The sequence below is a fragment of the Primulina tabacum genome, chromosome 13, assembly GCF_025594145.1.
Source record: "Primulina tabacum isolate GXHZ01 chromosome 13, ASM2559414v2, whole genome shotgun sequence".
In the NCBI taxonomy this organism is placed as follows: Eukaryota; Viridiplantae; Streptophyta; class Magnoliopsida; order Lamiales; family Gesneriaceae; genus Primulina; species Primulina tabacum.
In genome coordinates, this window is record NC_134562.1 from 1,940,163 (window position 1) to 1,960,083 (window position 19,921).

The 19,921-nt window shown below is 38.0% G+C and overlaps 1 protein-coding gene across 1 annotated transcript in view; it reads left to right on the forward strand.

The window, feature by feature from the left end:
* Positions 1–4,151: 4,151 nt before the first annotated feature.
* Positions 4,152–19,921, forward strand: part of LOC142523132 (phenylalanine--tRNA ligase beta subunit, cytoplasmic-like) — a 46,312-nt gene continuing 30,542 nt past the window's right edge. Inside the window, exon 1 of the mRNA XM_075626779.1 lies at positions 4,152–4,286. Coding sequence (XP_075482894.1) covers positions 4,152–4,286 — 135 coding nt within the window. The remainder of the gene's footprint in view (positions 4,287–19,921) is intronic.

Genomic DNA, 19,921 nt, shown 5'->3' on the forward strand with positions numbered 1-19,921 from the left:
AGGTTTCACATGACATAATTTTCAATAATTTTAAGCTTATTAACCCAAAATCAATTCTCATAACCGATAATACATTTCCATCGAATCCTAACATTCCATTTTATACATTTTCTTACTTCTAATGATCATCGCAGTCTTCGAATCATTATTACTTATGTGTAATTCTAAAAAATTAACTCAACTAGTAATCACGAATCATCAGTATTTTCTTAGAAAATCTACATTTCCCATAGAGTATTCATTATCTTCACGATTAACTTATGACCCAAGAAGTAGAACATAAATACTAAATCCCAAAAATCAATATAGTCCAATAATTTTCAACTTTTTCTAAGGTCCATTAACCAAATTCTTAAACATGTCCAATTCCACCACAAAGCCAGCATGCATGAAAATCATATAGTTTCTTATTTCATATCGTAACATTCGTAAAAATTCTAAATTCTATAATCTTTTACCTTTAAAAATCATGCAATGATGCATATTTAATCATAAAATCATTTATCATGCAAGCTTAAACATAAATACCGTCCATGTTTTTAAATCATGCAGCATATACTTAATCCATTTTTGAACAATTTTAAACACATAAAACATATATTCTCATAAAGCTATTAAACATGTGACGTAATCATATAAATCATGTACTTATGCAGGATGTACTTATGCATGTAACACCATAAAAATCATATAAAGCATGTAAACTTTACAAGAACATTGCTCTGATACCTACTGAAACGTCCACTACTCGTTTTGCTTAAAAAGTACTAGAATTTTTTTATCCTTCTACTAATCGGTCGAAATACATATATATATTTCAAAAATCCCCTTATAAAATACATAAAATTCCTTGGTCCCACCAATTGATTTAAATTTGACCTTAAAAATTCCATAATTATTAAATTATTTAAAATAATTATTTTCTTAACTAAAAATAAAATTTTATCTTTTAAATCTTTAACACCTTAATCGTCTCCGGTCCTCCGTCCTCAGCCAACCACCGATATTCGCCTGAAAATCTTTAAATCATGGAATCGGGCAAAATAACATGATTACTCATTTAGTCACTTAAAATAAATCATTCATGCGTTCAAAATCATTTAATTAAAATATTATAGCGATTTAATAATATTGCATGCATGTGGTTCACGTGGACCATCGAATTTTCGGGACGTTACATATATCTTTGAGTAATTTCAGTGATATGCTATATGCAACTGAGGAAACATATTTCCAAAATACACATGTCTTAATCTGGGCAGAGATTCTTTACATTATCAACTTATCAGATCACAAAGAATATATTCACCCGTAGGTGAGCGGTGAATCTCTGACTATAATTGATGCGAACACGGATGATCAAGGTCCAATGAAAGCATGGGATCCTTTAGAATTGCCGAAGGGACCAATCACGAGAGGACGACTGAAGAGATTCCAGGAGGCACTACAAGGAGTCATGAGCAATCAAGAAGGGCTTACGAGCAAGGTGCAAAGTGCCGAAAGATTCGTGATGCATGGGAGTAAGTTTGGGGGCCAAAGGAACATTATTCAAGTGAAAAATGAAGAGGAGTCCAGAAGCACCAGCGCCCGAGCGGCCAAAGCTTACCGCCCGAGCGCCACACTTACTGCCCAAGAAGAAAAATTACAGAACACCTCGCGCCCGAGCGATCAAATCTTACCGCCTGAGCACCAAATGTCCAGAACCCTCGACGCTCGAGCGGTAAGATCCTACCGCCTAAGCACGAGCCAGCTGCGAGAAAATCCTTGTTTCCTTGATTAAAGTCCTAATTATTTTGGCAACTAGATTTTGTTATCTTTTGAGTATGTAAACATTATTTTGGACGAATTTTGAAGACAATTCAAATTATCATTGATTTTATACAATAGTTTTGAGTTTTCTCTCTACTTTTTCAAGGCTTTTGCTTTGTAATCAAAATCAAACTTATCAAAGTTTTACTTTGTGGCATTTTTCGATCGTTCCTCATGCGGATTGTCAAAGACGAGTTTTTTGAAGGTTCGATTGAGTTTCAGTTGTTTCTTTGTGATCGTTTATTACTAAACCACGTAGTTTAGGGGTGAAGATCGCGCATTGGTTGAATCAAAAGATCGGGACATCATAACAACGATCTTTGTTCGTTATTGAATTGAGGGCGTGATTCATATTTAATCGTGTTTGCTTTTCTTCATACGAGGATTCATATTATTTTGTATCAGACTTAGGTTCATTGAATTCAAGTAATTTTATCGCTATATTATCTCGTTCTATTTTCAAATCTGTTTATTCTTTTGTTCCTTTTTCAGATCTGTTTTTTTCTATCGATCTTCGTCAGTTTCTCGAATTTTGGATGATTTTTTTGTTGAATTTTCGAGTAGTACTCAGCCAAAAAACAAAAGAGTACAAAAAATTTCGAAAATTTCCATTATTTGGTTTTGATATTTTGTTCTATTCTCTTTTGTGAGTCATATTCAATAGTCTTTCACAGTCAAAAAAATATATATTTATATTTTCAAATTTCTTGTCTACATAGTCTAAGTTAGTCGATTACAATTGTTCACGAGTTGAACTTGATTGTTTGATATACACAAATACAAATCTTGAGCACCTTTGGGGGAAATCTCGAATTCGAGTGAAAATACTTGAGTGCAAGTGAATTTTCTTTGGAGCGACCGGTGAGTATTTGTAGTGAAAAAAAAAGAAGAGAGATGAGTGAATTTTATTTGAAGTGACCGTGAGAATTTGGGTGAGGAATATTCTATTTTCTTTATACTAACATTTCTTGCAGGTACAATGTCCGAAAGAAAAATTGACAAGGAGGAAAGAGATAGGTCTAACCAAGGCTTGTCTAAAGTTCAAATGGAGGCGTTGTTTGGACATTTCTCTAGGATGATGAGGGCCGAGTTGGAGCCGTTACATGAGAGGATGAGTAGGCCTGAAGTTAGCACTAGTGGAGATAAATCTAAGCCTAAACATTTGGGTAAAGGAGAAGAAGAGGAAGAGTATGATTTGGGAGGAGACGAGGAGAGCCAAAATGAAAATTGGGCTATGAACGGACGAGATAGAGGATTTGGTAGAGGAAGAAGAGGAGCCGTACGGGGTAGATACGATGATAGGGAAGATGGTAACATGGGTAGTATTAAGATGAAGATTTCATCGTTCCATGGGAAATCTGACCCGGAGGCATATTTAGAGAGGGGAAAGAGGGTAGAGTTTGTGTTTGAATGTCACCACTACTCCGAACAAAAGAAGGTTAGGTTGGCGGTGGTTTAATTTCTAGACTACGCTCTCATTTGGTGGGATCAACTAGTGACAACTAGGAGGAGATATAATGGGAGACCCATTGAAACTTGGGATGAGATGAAGAGGGTCATGAGGAAGTGGTTTGTGCCCAATCACTATTATAGGGAGATGTTTAAGAGGCTACAAACTTTGAGGCAAAGAGTAAAGAGTAGTTGAGGACTACTATAAAGAGATGGAAGTAGTCATAATTAGGGCAAATATAGAAGAAGACAGTGAGGCGACGATGACACGTTTTCTTTGTGGTTTGAACAGGGAGATTCAAGATCAAGTGGAGCTTAGACACTACTTGAATCTAGACGAGATGGTGCAAATGGCCATAAAGGTGGAGCAACAACTCAAGAGACGAGGAGTTGGCCGCACCAATCAAATTGGGAGTTCATCATATTCTTGGCGATCAAATGTGGTTAAACGTGAGGAGAATAAGATGATGACCAAGCCCAAAATTGAGACCAAGCAAGAGACGCCTAAAAAAAGGAGCGCAAGGTAAAACTGAAACTCCTCTTAATCGTTCTAGAGATATTAAATGTTTTAGGTGTCAAGGAGTTGGTCATATTGCTAGTCAATTTTATAATAAGAGGGTAATGATATTGAATGACTATGGTGGGTATGAGTCTCAAAGTGAGGGGGATGACGAGGATAATGATGATGAGAAGCCTACATTAGAGGATTCCCATGAGGTTATGAGGCGGTCGTAGGAGAAGCACTAGTGACTAGACGGATCATGAGTGCCCATGTCAAGGAGGAGGATACTAACCAAAGGGAAAACTTGTTCTATACTAGGTGTTTTGTAAATCAAAAAGTTTGCAATCTAATCATAGATGGGCGGAGTTGTACTAATGTGGCTAGTATTGAGATGGTGGAGAAATTGGGTTTGCCTACATTGAAGCATCCGCAACCATATAGGCTTCAATGGTTGAATGATTATGCGGAAGTGAAGGTTAATAGGCAAGTTTTAGTTGCATTTTCAATTGGGAAGTATGTTGATGAGGTATTGTGTGATGTAGGTGCCAATGCATGCTTGTCATATTTTGCTAGGTAGGCCATGGCAATATGATAGGCAAGTGACTAACGACGGGTTCAAGAATAGGCATTCATTTGTATTGAAGAAGGAACCTATTGTATTGCTTCCATTGTCCCCAAAGCAAGTGTTGGAGGACCAATTGAAAAAAAAAAGAAGTGAGAAGAGACCGAAAGAAAGAGTGAACAAAAAAGTGAGATGGCCTTTGAGAGCAAAAAAGAAATGGCTGAAAAAAAGAGTGATCAAAAGAGTGAGACGACCATACAAAACAAAAAAGAGAGGAAAGAAAATGAGGGGAAAGAAAATGAGAGGAAAGAGGACAAAAAGAAAACATATATGGCCCGAAAGAATGAGTTGAAGCAATTGACGCACACACATGAACCACTTGTGTTGATTCTTTATAAAGATGATCCTCTTTAACACAAGTGATATAGTTGGGTCCCTTCCGAGAATTTTTGTTTCATTTTTGTAGGAGTTTGATGATAAATTTCCGGATGAGCTACCTCAAGGACTACCATCATTGAGGGGGATTGAGCACCAAATTGATTTTGTGCCCGGGAAGTGCATTGCCAAATCGTCCAGCTTATATGTGCAATCCGGAGGACACTAAGGAGCTTCAACGTTAGGTAAGTGAGTTGTTAGAAAGGGGTTTTGTGCGTAAGTCCATGTCTCCTTGTGATGTAAGATGGCTCATGGCGTATGTGTATGGATTGTAGGGCAATCAATAATATAACCATCAAGTATAGGCATCCCATACCTAGATTAGATGATATGTTAGATGAATTACATGGATCTGGTATCTTTAGTAAAATTGATTTGAAGAGTGGTTTTCACCAAATTAGAATGAGGGAAGGTGATGAGTGAAAAACGGCTTTTAAGATCAAAAACGGGTCATATGAGTAGATGGTAATGCCTTTTGGCTTAACTAACGCTCCTAGCACTTTTATGAGGTTAATAAACCATGTTTTGTGTGCACACATAGGGAAATTTGTTGTGGTCTACTTTGATGATATCCTAGTGTATAGAAAAAGTTTTAGAAGAGCATGTTGAACACTTAAAACTTGTGTTAATCACACTTCGAGCGGAGAGTTTATATGCTAACTTAAAGAAATGTGATTTTTGTACAAGCAAACTTGTCTTTCTTGGTTTTGCGGTAAGCTCAGGGAAAACAAGTGGATGAAGACAAGGTATGTGCTATTCGAGATTGGCCAACGCCTACTACTGTTGGTCAAGTCCGAAGTTTTCATGGTCTTGCAAGCTTCTATAGGAGGTTTGTAAAGGATTTTAGCACACTTGCGACACTGATGACGGCGATGATAAAGAAAAACGTCCCATTCCATTGGGACGAGGAGCAAGAGAAGTCTTTTAATATGATTAAGCAAAAATTAATTAATGCTCCTTTACTTGTTTTGCCTGACTTTTCTAATACTTTTGAAATTGAATGTGATGCTTCAGGTGTAGGTATTGGCGGAGTTTTGATGCAAGGAGTACGGTCGGTGGCGTACTTTAGTGAGAAGCTCAATGGAGCAGTGGTGAACTATCCGACGTATGACAAGGAGTTGTACGCACTTGTGAGGATGCTAGAGACGTGGCAGCACTACTTGAGGCCTAGGGAGTTTGTGATTCATACAGATCATGAATCCTTAAAACATCTTAAGGGGCAACAGAAGTTGAACAAGAGACATGCCAAGTGGGTGGCATTCATAGAAACATTCCCCTACATAATCAAGTACAAACAAGGTAAGGAAAACATTGTGGCCGACGCATTATCACGAAGGTACATATTATTCTCTACCTTGGAATCTAAAATTTTGGGGTTTGAGCATGTCAATGAGTTATATATGTTAGATGATGATTTTATAGGTGTCTTTGAAACATGTATGCATGGTCCACATGACAAATTTTATTTGTATCATGGTTTCTTGTTTAGAGAAAATATTGTTAGGGAGGCACATGGGGTTGGCTTCATGGGACACTTTGGTGTGGCTAAAACTTTGAATGCTTAACATGAGCATTTCTATTGGCCACTTATGAAGCGTGATGTTGAACGAGTGTGTGATAAGTACATAACTTGTAGGCAAGCTAAGTCTAGAACTCAACCACATGGGTTGTATACACCACTTCCCATCCCTAGTGAACCTTGGGTTGATATTTCTATGAATTTCGTTTTGTGGTTTCCTAGGACAAAGAAGGGGAGGGATTCTATATTTATTGTGGTGGATAGATTTTCGAAAATGGCGCATTTTATTGCTTGTCACAAAACTGATGATGCATCTAACATCGAAAATTTGTTCTTTAGAGAAGTCGTTAGGTTGCATGGTATGCCTAGGACTATTGTGTTTGATCGTGATGTTAGATTTTTGAGTTACTTTTGGAAGACCTCGTGGGCTAAACTTGACACAAACTTGTTGTTTTCTACTACTTGTCATCCTCAAACGGATGGACAAACTGAGGTTGTTAATAGAACTTTAGGAACACTTTTGCGTGCTATACTTAAGAAGAACTTGAAAAATTGGGAAGAATGATTGCCATTTGTTGAGTTTGCTTATAATCGAAGTGTGCATTCTACTACAAATTATTCGCCATTTGAGATTGTTTATGGTTTTAATCCTTGACTCCGTTGGATTTGATGTTTTTACCTGTGAGTGAAAGGTTAAACATGGACTGGTAAAAAGAAGGCAGAATTTGTGAGGAGTTTGCATGAAAAGGTCAAGGCCAACATAGAGAAGAAAAATGAGCTATATACCAAGCAAGCCAACAAGGGGAAGAAGAAGGTGGTGTTTGAAAAGGGTGATTGGGTGTGGCTACACTTGCGTAAGGAAAGGTTCCCTGAGAAGCGATGTTCAAAGCTACTACCTAGGGGTGATGGATCATTTCAAGTCCTCGAAAGGATCAATGACAACGCCTAAAAAACTAGATCTGCCGGGTGAGTATAACGTCAGTTCTACTTTTAACGTTAGTGATATTTCTTTGTTTGATGTAGGTGATGAACAAGATTTGAGAACAAATCCTTTTCAAGAAGGGGAGGATGATGCGAACACGTATGGTCAAGCTCCAAGGAAAGCATGGGATCTTTTAGAGTTGTTGGAAGGATCAATCACGAGAGGACGACTGAAGAGATTCAAGGAGGCACTACCGGGAGTCATGAGCAATCAAGAAGGGCTTACGAGCTAGGTGCAAAGTGCCGAAGGGTTCATGATGCGTGGAAGTAAGTTTGGAGGCCAAAGGAACACTATTCAAGTGATAAATGAAGGGGATTCCTGAAGCACCGGCTCCCGAGCTGCCAAAGCTTACCGCCCGAGCGCCACACTTACTGCCCATGAAGAAAAATTACAGAACACTTAGCGCCCGAGCGGCCAAATCTTTCCGCCCGAGCGCCAAATGTGTAGAACCCTCGGCGCTCGAGCGGTAAGATCCTACCGCCCGAGCGCGAGCCCGCTGCGAGAAAATCCTCGTTTCTTTGATTAGAGTCCTAATTATTTTGGCAACTAGATTTTGTTATCTTTTGAGTATGTAAACATTATTTTGGACGAATTTTGAAGACAATTCAGATTATCATTGATTTTATACAATAGTTTTGAGTTTGCTCTCAACTTTTTCAAGGCTTTTGCTTTGTAATCAAAATCAAACTTATCAAAGTTTTACTTTCGGGCGTTTGTCGATTGTTCCTCATGCAGATTGTCAAAAACGAGTTCTTTGAAGGTTCGATTGAGTTTCGGTTGTTTCTTTGTGATCGTTTATTACTAAACCACGTAGTTTAGGGGTGAAGATTGCGCATTGCTTGAATCAAATGATCGGGACATCATAACAAAGATCCTTGTTCGTTATTGAATTGAGGGCGCGATTCATATTTAATCGTGTTCGCTTTTCTTCATACGAGGACTCATATCAATAATGCATTGGCTCCTACGTATTTTGAAAATACACTCAATCTCACCACCTGATGAGCATCAATAGAGCCTGTAAATGGATTCAAGTGCATGCATGTACGTAGAGCCTCTATGTTGTCTCGGGCCAAAGTACTAATGGTGTACAACCATAACCGCGAACTATTCCACTCGATAAATAATAACTACTTGGATAGTCCAAGTGAGAGTTGTTCAGTGCATCATCAAATGATAACTCATTTGTATGCATGTACGTCTTCACGATCTTACCAATGAAACATGATGTTTAAATCACATATGCTAGTCACAAGCTCAAGAAACATTTATCTTTATTTTAGAATGCTGATTCGACTAAAAACTTGTTTAGAATATATGGTACACTTCGTAATGAGTTTCAGGATCTTACGTTGCGAAACAGATCCCATGATACCTATTGAATATTCAAGAGCTTTATTTATGCAGCTTGCATGAGTATTAAAATAAAGTAAATGATACAAGTAAATATAATCATAAAATAGTATTAAAATAAAGATTATTTTTACATAAAAGTCAATAAAGCTCAAGTCACTCTAACAATCTCACATTTTCCCTACAGCAAACTACACATATATTTCAGACACATTGTTTCACGATGATTCTCAAATAATAGTCCTGACAGAGGCTTCGTCAGTGGATCAACAATATTATCTGCAGAGGAGACTCTCTCCACTGTATATCTCCTCTTCCCACAATCTATCGGATTATGTGGAACTTCCTCAGTATATGTTTGGATCGCTAATGTGACCTCAGTTATTTTTATTGCACAATGGCACCGATTTTGTCACAGTAGACCTGGACTGGATCAACTGTTTTAGGAATGACACCCAACTCTTAAACAAAATTACTCATCCATACAGCTTTTTTTGCTTCAGCTGATTCAGCTATTTATTCGGCTTCGTTGGTTGAATCCGCTGTGGTATCTTGCTTGGAACTCTTCCAAGAAACTGCAATACCATTTATCTTGAATAAATATCCAGAGGTTGATTTTGAATCATCGACATCTGATTGGAAGTTAAAATCAATATGGTCTTCTATTTTTAATTCTCCAATCTGGTAAACAAAGAATAAATTCTTAGTTCTTCTTAAGTACTTAAGAATATCCTTCACTATTTTCCAATGCAATTTTCTGGGATTCGACTGATATCTGCTCAAACATTCAGTGCAAATTCAATATCATGTCGAGTAGATATCATACCATACATTATACAGTCTACAACAGATGTATATGAGATACGGCTCATGGTTTCTATCTCATTATCAGTCTTAGTGCACATAGAATCGATAGAGTCACACCATGACACATTGAGAGATATCCTATCTTGGACTCCTCTATAGAGAATCTCCTCGTTATGATATTGATATAAGTGGATTATGTGAGCCCTAGCATCATCTTTGATGTATTCCTATATATCTCTATTCCTAATACATATGATGTTTCACTCATATACTACATGGATAATTTACTAGCTAACCATATTTTACTTGACTGTAACATCCCTACATATTTCTCAATGAATAGTATGTCATCAACATAAAGTACTTGGAATGTTACTACACTCCTATTGACCTTCTTGTATACACATGGTTCCTCAGTATTCAAACTCTTTGATAGTATTTTCAAATATGAGGTTCCAGTTCCTTGATGCATGTTTGAGTCCATGGATGGATCTCTGAAGTTTTCATATTTTATGCTCACTTCCTACTGATGTGAATCTTTTAGGTTAAAGACATGTAACGTCCAAAAGTCAACCCACGTAAACCACATGCATGCAAATGTGCTGAATTGCTTAATTGTTTTATTTAATTGATTTTAAATGCTTACTTGATGTATATTATATGATTGAAGGTCTAATTGCATTATTAAATAATTAGATTGCACTATTTCATGACAATTGAAGATTTTATCCGAATATTCGATAATAGGCTGAGGAAAATAAATATGACGACCAAGATAAAATATTTTTTTCAATTAATATTTTCAAGGCTTATTAATATGACTAAATATGATTAAATTTTTCTAAAAATAGTAGAGACCAAATTATTTTATAAGACGAGTATGATTTTATCGGGAAAGCCGGTTTTAGGCAAACGAGGGACTTTTAAAGGACCAAAAGTATTATTTTTGAAAACTAAATTTTATAAACTTTTATTTTTCAATTAAATAGGTGTTATTAGTTCTAATTTATCTAAGATTAGTAAGCCCAATTGCTTATAAACTCAAAGGCATAAAACTCAAGCCTATTAACATGCAAATTTTAAATTTATAAAATAGAAACCTAGGGTCTTCATTAAGCTCTTTCAGACGAAAATACACACACACACAACACACTCCATATTTTCGAGATTTTGAGGAGGAAAAAAACAAGGAGTCTTCGTCGCCCGTTCGTCCTTCTTCGCACCCCACGCCAACGATCGTATATTCGAGCGTTCTAAAATGCAAAGGCACGCTTCTAAACTCCTTTGACACATCATTCAAGTCAAATTATGCTTGTTTTATTTATTTTTGCATGAAAAATAATTAAACACGATTCGTTTAACGATAGAACAAATACTTTCAAAATTTTGATGATTTTACGCTTGTTTGAAAATGTTACGATTTCTAAAGACACGCTGCCAATAGGAGGTGTTTAAGGGATGGGAAAAGAGTCCTTAAGGGAAAACACGAGGGCTAGAGTCAAGCTTGGCTAGGAAGAAACGATCCTAGGGTTTTCTATGGAGGGCCACCCGATCATGGGCACGGCTTGGTGCATGGCAACGTGCGGCTCGGTCAGGCCTCGGGTATGGGCTTGTGCTAGACCTGGTTCAGGGTTAAGAAGAGTCCTAGCAAGCCTAGGACTTGTTGATAGCAGCTAGGGAAGAGTCCACAAGAGGTAGGACTCTTCCTCATGCACGCGGATGGAAGGCTGTGGCTAGGGTGGCTCGCGGCTAGGTGGGGCTAGCTAGGCTGGTCCAATAGGGTCTAGGGAAGATGGCTAGGGGTCGTATCAGGACCTGGGGAAACCGTGGTTCGTGGTGGCTCGAGGGGATGAGGGCCGCGACTTGGAGAGGGGAATAGGACTGCACGAGCTTTGACAGAGGCTTGGGCTAGTTCGTGCTGGTCTAGGCTAGGTCGGTTAGCGTCCAAGAGGGTTTGCAAATGTTTTGGTCCATGATGTCTCGGTGGTGGCTCGAAGGATTTGAGCCGTGACTCAATATGGGTAGGTTAGGGTTCGAATTTTGGCCTGGTGAAGGGAAGGGCTTGAACCATGTCCACGGGGGTCAATTCATGGTTCACGAAGGTAGTTTAGGCATGAAATTAAGTTTCAATTAATTTGGAAATTAAACGCTTTTGAAAGAGGATCGATTTTAGGTGTTCAAATGCGCAACGGAAGTTCAAAAATCTTTTCAAGGCATGAAAACCGAAAATTTTAAAGGAAAAATTTGAACACCTCATGTACTAGCATGTAACATATACAAAAACACAACTATGACATTCATAGGGTGTTGAGAAATCGTTACCTATCAATCTCTTGAGATTGATGATGGCTCCAACTTAGTTGATATACAACTAAGCTCTTCAAGGCAAGACAAATCTACAAGCTTCTTTACTTCAAAATCAAGCCCACCACCAAACTTAAAATATTCACCTTACACTTGCACTAGAAAATGTATGGCAATTTTCTTTGAGAAGAGTTTTCTTTCCTCAACTATTGAAGAAGAAAAGAGAGAAAGATTGAAGGAGAATTCCTCTCAAAATTTCGGCCAAGTGCTTCAAGGAAGGGAGGAGAATTAATTTTCTTGGTGTTGTAAAAAGTTGAATCAAAAGTTGCATGCCATGCAATTTTTTTAATGAAAAGTATTCCCAAACTCTTCACCTCCCAAGCATGCTTTTGACTTGGGCTTGTAACAATTACAAGGCTCATGGACTTTTATTTAAATGTCCCAAACATATTTGAACTCAATTAAACTTTACTTGATTTTACTCAAGCCCACTAGTTAAATAATTATTTCCAATTGAGCTCTACAAAACCCAATGTTATTTAATTAATTCAACACTTGAATTAATTTAATTATTTGGACTCTACTAGGCTCACTAGTGTTTAATTAATTCAACACTTGAATTAATTTAATTTAGTCCATAATAATGTATGAAAATCACAATTTCCAAATACATTATTTATTTTGCCAAATTTTAATTTAAGAACACATTCATAAATTAAAAATTACATTTCCCTCATAGAAGTCATACTTCTATTTTTCCTCAAGCTTATAAACTCCTTTATAAGCCGTTCAATACATTGAACTATTTTACTTCTCAACGGGATCTAGAAAGCTAGTACTTGTGTGGCCCTCAATGGTTCACTGATAACACTAGCCGTGGGTTCACATCTCTATGTGATTCGGACTAAACATGTCCTTATACGAGCATACCCCAATTGCTCCATTCTTAATTATCAACTCCTTGATAATAAGAACGTCAGAACTCAAGTCTGATAGTACCCAACCAATCATGTTAAACGCCTAGCAGCATCGCTTACATGATTCCCTAGGTATCAAATGATAGTGCCTGCAAGAACCATTCAATTATGGTTAGCGTACAGTACGGTCCCTTCAACTCATATATCCCGACCGATTCGACAACCATTGGTATATCGATAGTTGTCAATGAATTGATACTATGTGTCATGTCGTAGTTGCATCGATGGTGTAATCTATGAAACCCCTTTCATAATTACCACCATACTCTGATCAGAGATTTCATACTACACATACATGAGAACACATAGGATATCCATACCCGAAGGTAAGCGGTGAATCCCCGACTACAATGCATCGACTCCTATATGTTTCAACAGAACACCCAACCTTGCCACCTGATGACCCCATGAGAGTCGGTAAACAAGTCAAAGTGTAATTCTAGCACATAGAGTCTCAATGTTGTCCCGGGTCATAAGGACTAATGGTGTACAACCATAAACTAGTACGTTTCCACTCGATAAGTGAGAACCACTTGGAAAGTCCTTTATGGAGGGTTGTTCAGTGCACTCTACAAGGAAGCACCTATCTGCATGCTCGGACATCACAATGTCCCCTACCAATGAAACATGGTACTCACATCGCAGATACTAGTCTCGAACTCGAGCGGCTTATATCCTCCTTAGCGGCGGCTGAATCGACTAGGAACTGTTTAGAATATACAGTATTCCAAATATGAGTTTCATGATGAGCATCTCATATTCTTTCTATTATTTTTATATTCAAGGGCTTTATCTATGCAACTAGCATGGATATACAGATAAAGATGTGACAAAATAATAATTTCAAATATTATTAAAATAAAGATTGTTTATACATAGAGTTTCATTGTGAACACTCGGCCAACACTTGGCTCGACGTGCACCTACTCTAACAATATCCCACTTGCAGTAGAGCCAACTACCCATATGCTTCAAACCCATCGATTCGCTGATGCTTCTCGAATAATGGTCCAGGTAAAGGCTTAGTTAGCGGATCAGCAACATTATCTGCGGAGCCAACTTTGTCAATCGTGACATCTCCTCTTTCCACTATCTCTCGGAGGATGTGGTACTTTCTCAGTATATGTTTGGACTTCTGATGAGACCTTGGCTCCTTTGCTTGAGCTATAGCTCCCGTGTTGTCACACAACACCGGGACAGGACCAAATCTATTAGGAATGACGTCCAACTCTTGGACGAAATTCTTTATCCAAACAGTCTCCTTTGCAGCATCTGATGCAGCAATATATATTCGGCCTCAGTGGTGGAATCCGCTGTACTGTCTTGTTTGGAACTCTTCCAAGAGACAGCAGCACCATTGAGCATGAATATGAACCAAGAGGTTGACTTCGAGTCATCGATATCGCTTTGGAAGCTAGAGTCGGTATTGCCTTCCAATTTCAGTTCTCCACCCCATAGACCAAGAACAACTTATTGGTCCTTCTCGAATACTAGAGGATGTCTTTCACAGCTTTCCAATGTGGAAGATCAGGGTTCGATTGATATCTACTCACTACACTTAGTGCAAAAGCCACGTCAGAACGTGTAGATATCATCTCATACATGATGCTACCAATCGCAGATGCATACGGAATGCGTGTCATCGCCTCTATCTCTGCATCAGTCTTGGGAGACATAGACTTGGATAGGGACACTCCATGACACATTGGTAGATGTCCTCTCTTGGAATCATCCATCGAGAACCGCTTCACGATGGTATCAATGTATGTGGACTGGGTGAGACCAAGCAATCTTCTCGATCTATCTCTATAGATCTGTATTCCCAATACAAAAGATGCTTCACCCAAGTCCTGCATCGAGAACTTACTCGCTAACCATATCTTAGTTGATTGCAACATTCCTACATCATTCCCAATGAGTAGAATGTCATCAACATACAGCACCAGGAATCTCACAGCACTCCCACTGACCTTCTTATACACACAGGGTTCCTCAGGATTCTTAGCAAAACCAAACTCTTTGATTGTACTATCGAATCTGAGGTTCCAACTCCTAGATGCCTGCTTTAGATCATAAATAGATCTTTGAAGTTTGCATACCATATGCTCACTTCCGATAGATGTAAACCCTTCAGGTTGAGACATGTAAATCTCTTCCTTAATATCCCCATTAAGAAAGGTTGTCTTCACATCCATCTGCCATATCTCATAGTCATACCATGCAGCTATGGCTAGCAAAATCCTTATGGACTTGAACATTGCAACTGGAGAAAAGGTTTCCTCAAAGTCAACTTCTTGTCTTTGAGTATATTCTTTTGCCACCAATCGCGCTTTGAAGGTCAATACCTTCCTATCCGCCCCAAATTTCCTCTTGTAAATCCATTTACACCCTATGGGAAAAATTCCCTCAGGTGGATCCAAGAGATTCCAGACTTGGTTCGAATGCTTGGAATTCATCTCAGATTCCATTGCTTCAAGCCACTTGGATGAATCGGCATCAGATAATGCTTCTTTGAAGGTCCTTGGATCACATCCATGGATAGGCTCATCATGGCCCTCTTCAAGAAGCAAACCATACCTCATAGGTGGTCTCGAGACTCTCTCGGATCTTCTAGGAGCTTGTATCTCCTCTCTTGGCTCTTCGGGTGTGGGTTCTATAATTGTGGGTGTCTCTCGAACCTCTTCGAGTTCTATCATCTCCCCTTTTCTATCCAATAGAAATTCCTTTTCCAAAAAGGTTGCATTTCTAGAGACAAACACTTTTGTTTCTTGGGTATGATAGAAATAGTATCCAAATGAATTCCTTGGATATCCCACAAAGTAACATAAAATGGATCGACTATCCAATTTATCTCCCACTACCTGCTTCACATAAGCAGGGCACCCCCATATTCTAAGATAAGAATATTTGGGAGGCTTACCCATCCATATCTCATATGATGTCTGCCTTTGTAATGGACATTTAGTGGAATATCTTTCAATTTTAAGTTATAGAGATCGTTTTCAAGTTCACCAGTACCAATCAAACATTCATTCTTGTAAATATTGCAAACACCTTTGCAAAAGAAACAAGAATATTCATCTTTATCAACATAGAAATGGAAACAATATTTTTTCATCAAATCAGGTACAAACAAAACTTCTCTTAAAAAATTAACTTAAAATTATTGTTCAACAATAAGTAAACATCTTCAACAGCCTTGGCAGCAACTCTTGCCCCATTGCCCATCCTCAAGAAGGTATTACCTCCCCTTAGTCTCCTACTTCTTCCCATCACCTGCAAATCATTACATAGATGTGAGCCACAGCCGGTATCCAATACTCAAGAAGTAGAGTTAATTGAAATGTTTACTTCAATGTAGAACATACCATTTTCAGAACTTTTCTGAGCAAGATATTCTTTGCAATTACGCCTCCAATGTCCAGGCTTCTTGCAGTGATGACAAACATCACTAGTCTTGTCAGCCTTAACTGGTGTGGCTGCCACGACGGGATTCGAAGATTGCCTCAACAAGGGCACGTTCTTCTTGGGACGTTGGAAAGAACGCTTCTTTCCCTTCCCATGTGGATCAATCTTCGTACCAGATGAAGAACCCACATAAAGAACCAACTTCTCTTTCTTGATGGTGGATTCAAACGTAACAAGCATGTTAACCAACTCCTCAAGGGTCGGCTCTAGCTTGTTCATGTTGAAATTCACCACAAAAGAATCAAATGAGCTGGGCAGCGATAAGAGCAACACGTCGGTGGTCAACTCCGAAGGCAACATCAGATCCATGCCAACGAGCTTGTACACGAGCCCAATCAACTTCAGGCCATGCTCATGGACCTGAGGCCCCATCTCGCATGCGCAAAGTGATCAGCTCCTTGACTGGTAGCATGCCTAAGAGGCCGTGTTTACTCACCAAAGAGCTACTTGAGATGCAAATGAATGTCAGCAGCACTCTTTGCATCCTCAAAACGCCTCTGCAGCTCATCATTCATAGAAGCCTGCATATAACACCTGGCTTTCAAGTCATGGTTACACCATTCCTTGTAAGTCTGCAATTCCTCAGGAGTGCAGTCAGTCGGAGCCTCAACAGGGGGCGACTCAGTCAGTGTATATGCTATCCTTTCCGAATTCAAGACAATTTTTAGGTTTCTTAGCCAATTGACGTAGTTAGGTCCGGTTAATACGTGTTTGTCGAGTATTGCAGATAGCGGATTGCGAATCGAAGAAATTGTCAAAAATTGTACTGAAAAGTATAACAGATAAATGTTAATGACTATTTTAAAATATTTATTAAGATATAAAGTATGGACTTTTACTTTATAAATGTTTATTCCCACTGTTTTGTCATCTTTTCACTACCCTCTAGTGAAAACGGGAAACTCCTTTCCTCAGTAGGTACGCAAGGTCCAATTAGCGAATCATGATCCCGAATAATATCAGCCAATCACAATTCCTAAAAGGTAGTTTCCAATTGCATCTCAATGCAACCCTCTACGTAAACTTTTGTCTCATGTTTGATTAGGACCCAATAATATGACGTCGTTCATCTTTACGTGTCAAGCCTTACCCATCGATGTTGAACCTTAATGGACGGTCGCCATGAGCTTTCCTCAATAATATGAGCCGAAATCATGGGAGTTCCACGTAGTTCACATCACCATGTCAATGAATGTCACAGCTTTCCGGCACGCAGGGCCCCCCCAATAATATGAGCCGAGCCCTGAGCATGGGTAGCGTTCATCATGCACCCATTGTCGATGGAAGACATGAAAATTATAAACAAATTTATAATTTCCATTTTCGGGCTTGATATTAATTTTGAATCTTATTCAAAATGAGGGTTTTTAATTTTGAAAGGTCTCATCATTAATTTTATTTAAAAGCTCGCCATGTTTGATCGTATGTTTGTCGGATTCATGCAACTTTGTTATTATCATAATAATAACGCACATACTCATTATTTATAACATATCATGCATATATTATAAGTAGTAAACAAAACAAGGATGATCAATCGCCCCAAAACTAATGGCCCGTGTGAGCTAAGCACGGGCCTAGGTCCAATCCTAGGGAAATGCATGGGATACAAATGCAACTATTACATAAGCTTCCAATATTTACATGTCTTCGATCTTCATAATCATCAAGGCCACCATCTTCCAATCTTGATCTTCCACTATACTAATATTTACAAATAAATATCCATGGCAAATAGGGATACATCTCATGGGGTGGGAACGGGCCATAAACCAAGCCCACTTTAAATTTGATAATTATTACAATCATTCAACACAAAATATCCTAGCATACACCTAGCAAATTGGGCTTGGGCTTTTGATCATCCTTCATGCATAATATCACATATCATACACCATCAAATAATTATCAAAATAATTAATTGATTCCAATATTATATATCTTGATCCAATCACTAACCGCCACGATTATAAACTAAATTAACAAAGTATACAAACACATTTGTCTACTTTCTAATTAATTTATTTATAACCGAATTTCTTGTAAATCACCATTTACTATAAATAATTAAAGTCCAACTTAAATTATTTATTTCATGAGAAAATATTTGCAACTTTTATAAATTTAAATTTAAGGGCCCAAAAAATCATTTTTCACCAAAAACATTTTGGCCCATTTAAATTTCACAAATATGTTAGCCATCTCATGGCCCAACAACTTCAAGGCCCATGACACTTTGATAATCCAAAATACTTTTGGAAACCCTAGTCGTCATCACCGTCGCCGGAGCTCCGTCGCCGGATTCCGGCCAACATGCCAAAAAAAAAATTTATTTTAAATGGGGTTGTTCGGGCAGCACTTTGGGCTGCCCTTGCTGCCCGTTTCGGGCAGCCCCTCGGGCAGCCCAAGCTGCCCAAAAAACGCCCAAATATGCCTTGATTTTTGTTGCAAAAAATCATCTCATGCGGTTAGAAATGGGTTCTCAATATAATATCATGTATATGCTACACAAACTAGTACCCTTAGCTCATGATACCACTTGAAAGAGGATCGATTTTAGGTGTTCAAATGCGCAACGGAAGTTCAAAAATCTTTTCAAGGCATGAAAATCGAAAATTTTAAAGGAAAAATTTGAACACCTCATGTACTAGCATGTAACATATACAAAAACACAACTATGACATTCATAGGGTGTTGAGAAATCGTTACCTATCAATCTCTTGAGATTGATGATGGCTCCAACTTAGTTGATATACAACTAAGCTCTTCAAGGCAAGACAAATCTACAAGCTTCTTTACTTCAAAATCAAGCCCACTACCAAACTTAAAAGATCCACCTTACACTTGCACTAGAAAATGTATGGCATTTTTCTTTGAGAAGAGTTTTCTTTCCTCAACTATTGAAGAAGAAAAGAGAGAAAGATTGAAGGAGAATTCCTCTCAAAATTTCGGCCAAGTGCTTCAAGGAAGGGAGAAGAATTAATTTTCTTGGTGTTGTAAAAAGTTGAATCAAAATTTGCATGCCATGCAATTTTTTTAATGAAAAGTATTCTCCAACTCTTCACCTCCCAAGCATGCTTTTGACTTGGGCTTGTAACAATTACAAGGCCCATGGACTTTTATTATAATGTCCCAAACATATTTGAGCTCAATTAAACTTTACTTGATTTTACTCAAGCCCACTAGTTAAATAATTATTTTCAATTGAGCTCTACAAGACCCAATGTTATTTAATTAATTCAACACTTGAATTAATTTAATTATTTGGACTCTACTAGGCCCACTAGTGTTTAATTAATTCAACACTTGAATTAATTTAATTTAGTCCATAATAATGTATGAAAATCACAATTTCCAAATACATTATTTATTTGGCCAACTTTTAATTTAAGAACACATTCATAAATTAAAAATTACATTTCCCTCATAGAAGTCATACTTCTATTTTTCCTCAAGCTTATAAACTCCTTTATAAGCCATTCAACACATTGAACTATTTTACTTCTCAACGGGATCTAGAAAGCTAGTACTTGTGTGGTCCCTCAATGGTTCACTGATACAACTAGCCGTGGTTTCACATCTCCATGTGATTCGGACTAAACATGTCCTTATACGAGCATACCCCAATTGCTCCATTCTTAATTATCAACTCTTTGATAATAAGAACGTCAGAACTCAAGTCTGATAGTACCCAACCAATCATGTTAAACGCCTAGCAGCATCGCTTACATGATTCCCTAGGTATCAAATGATA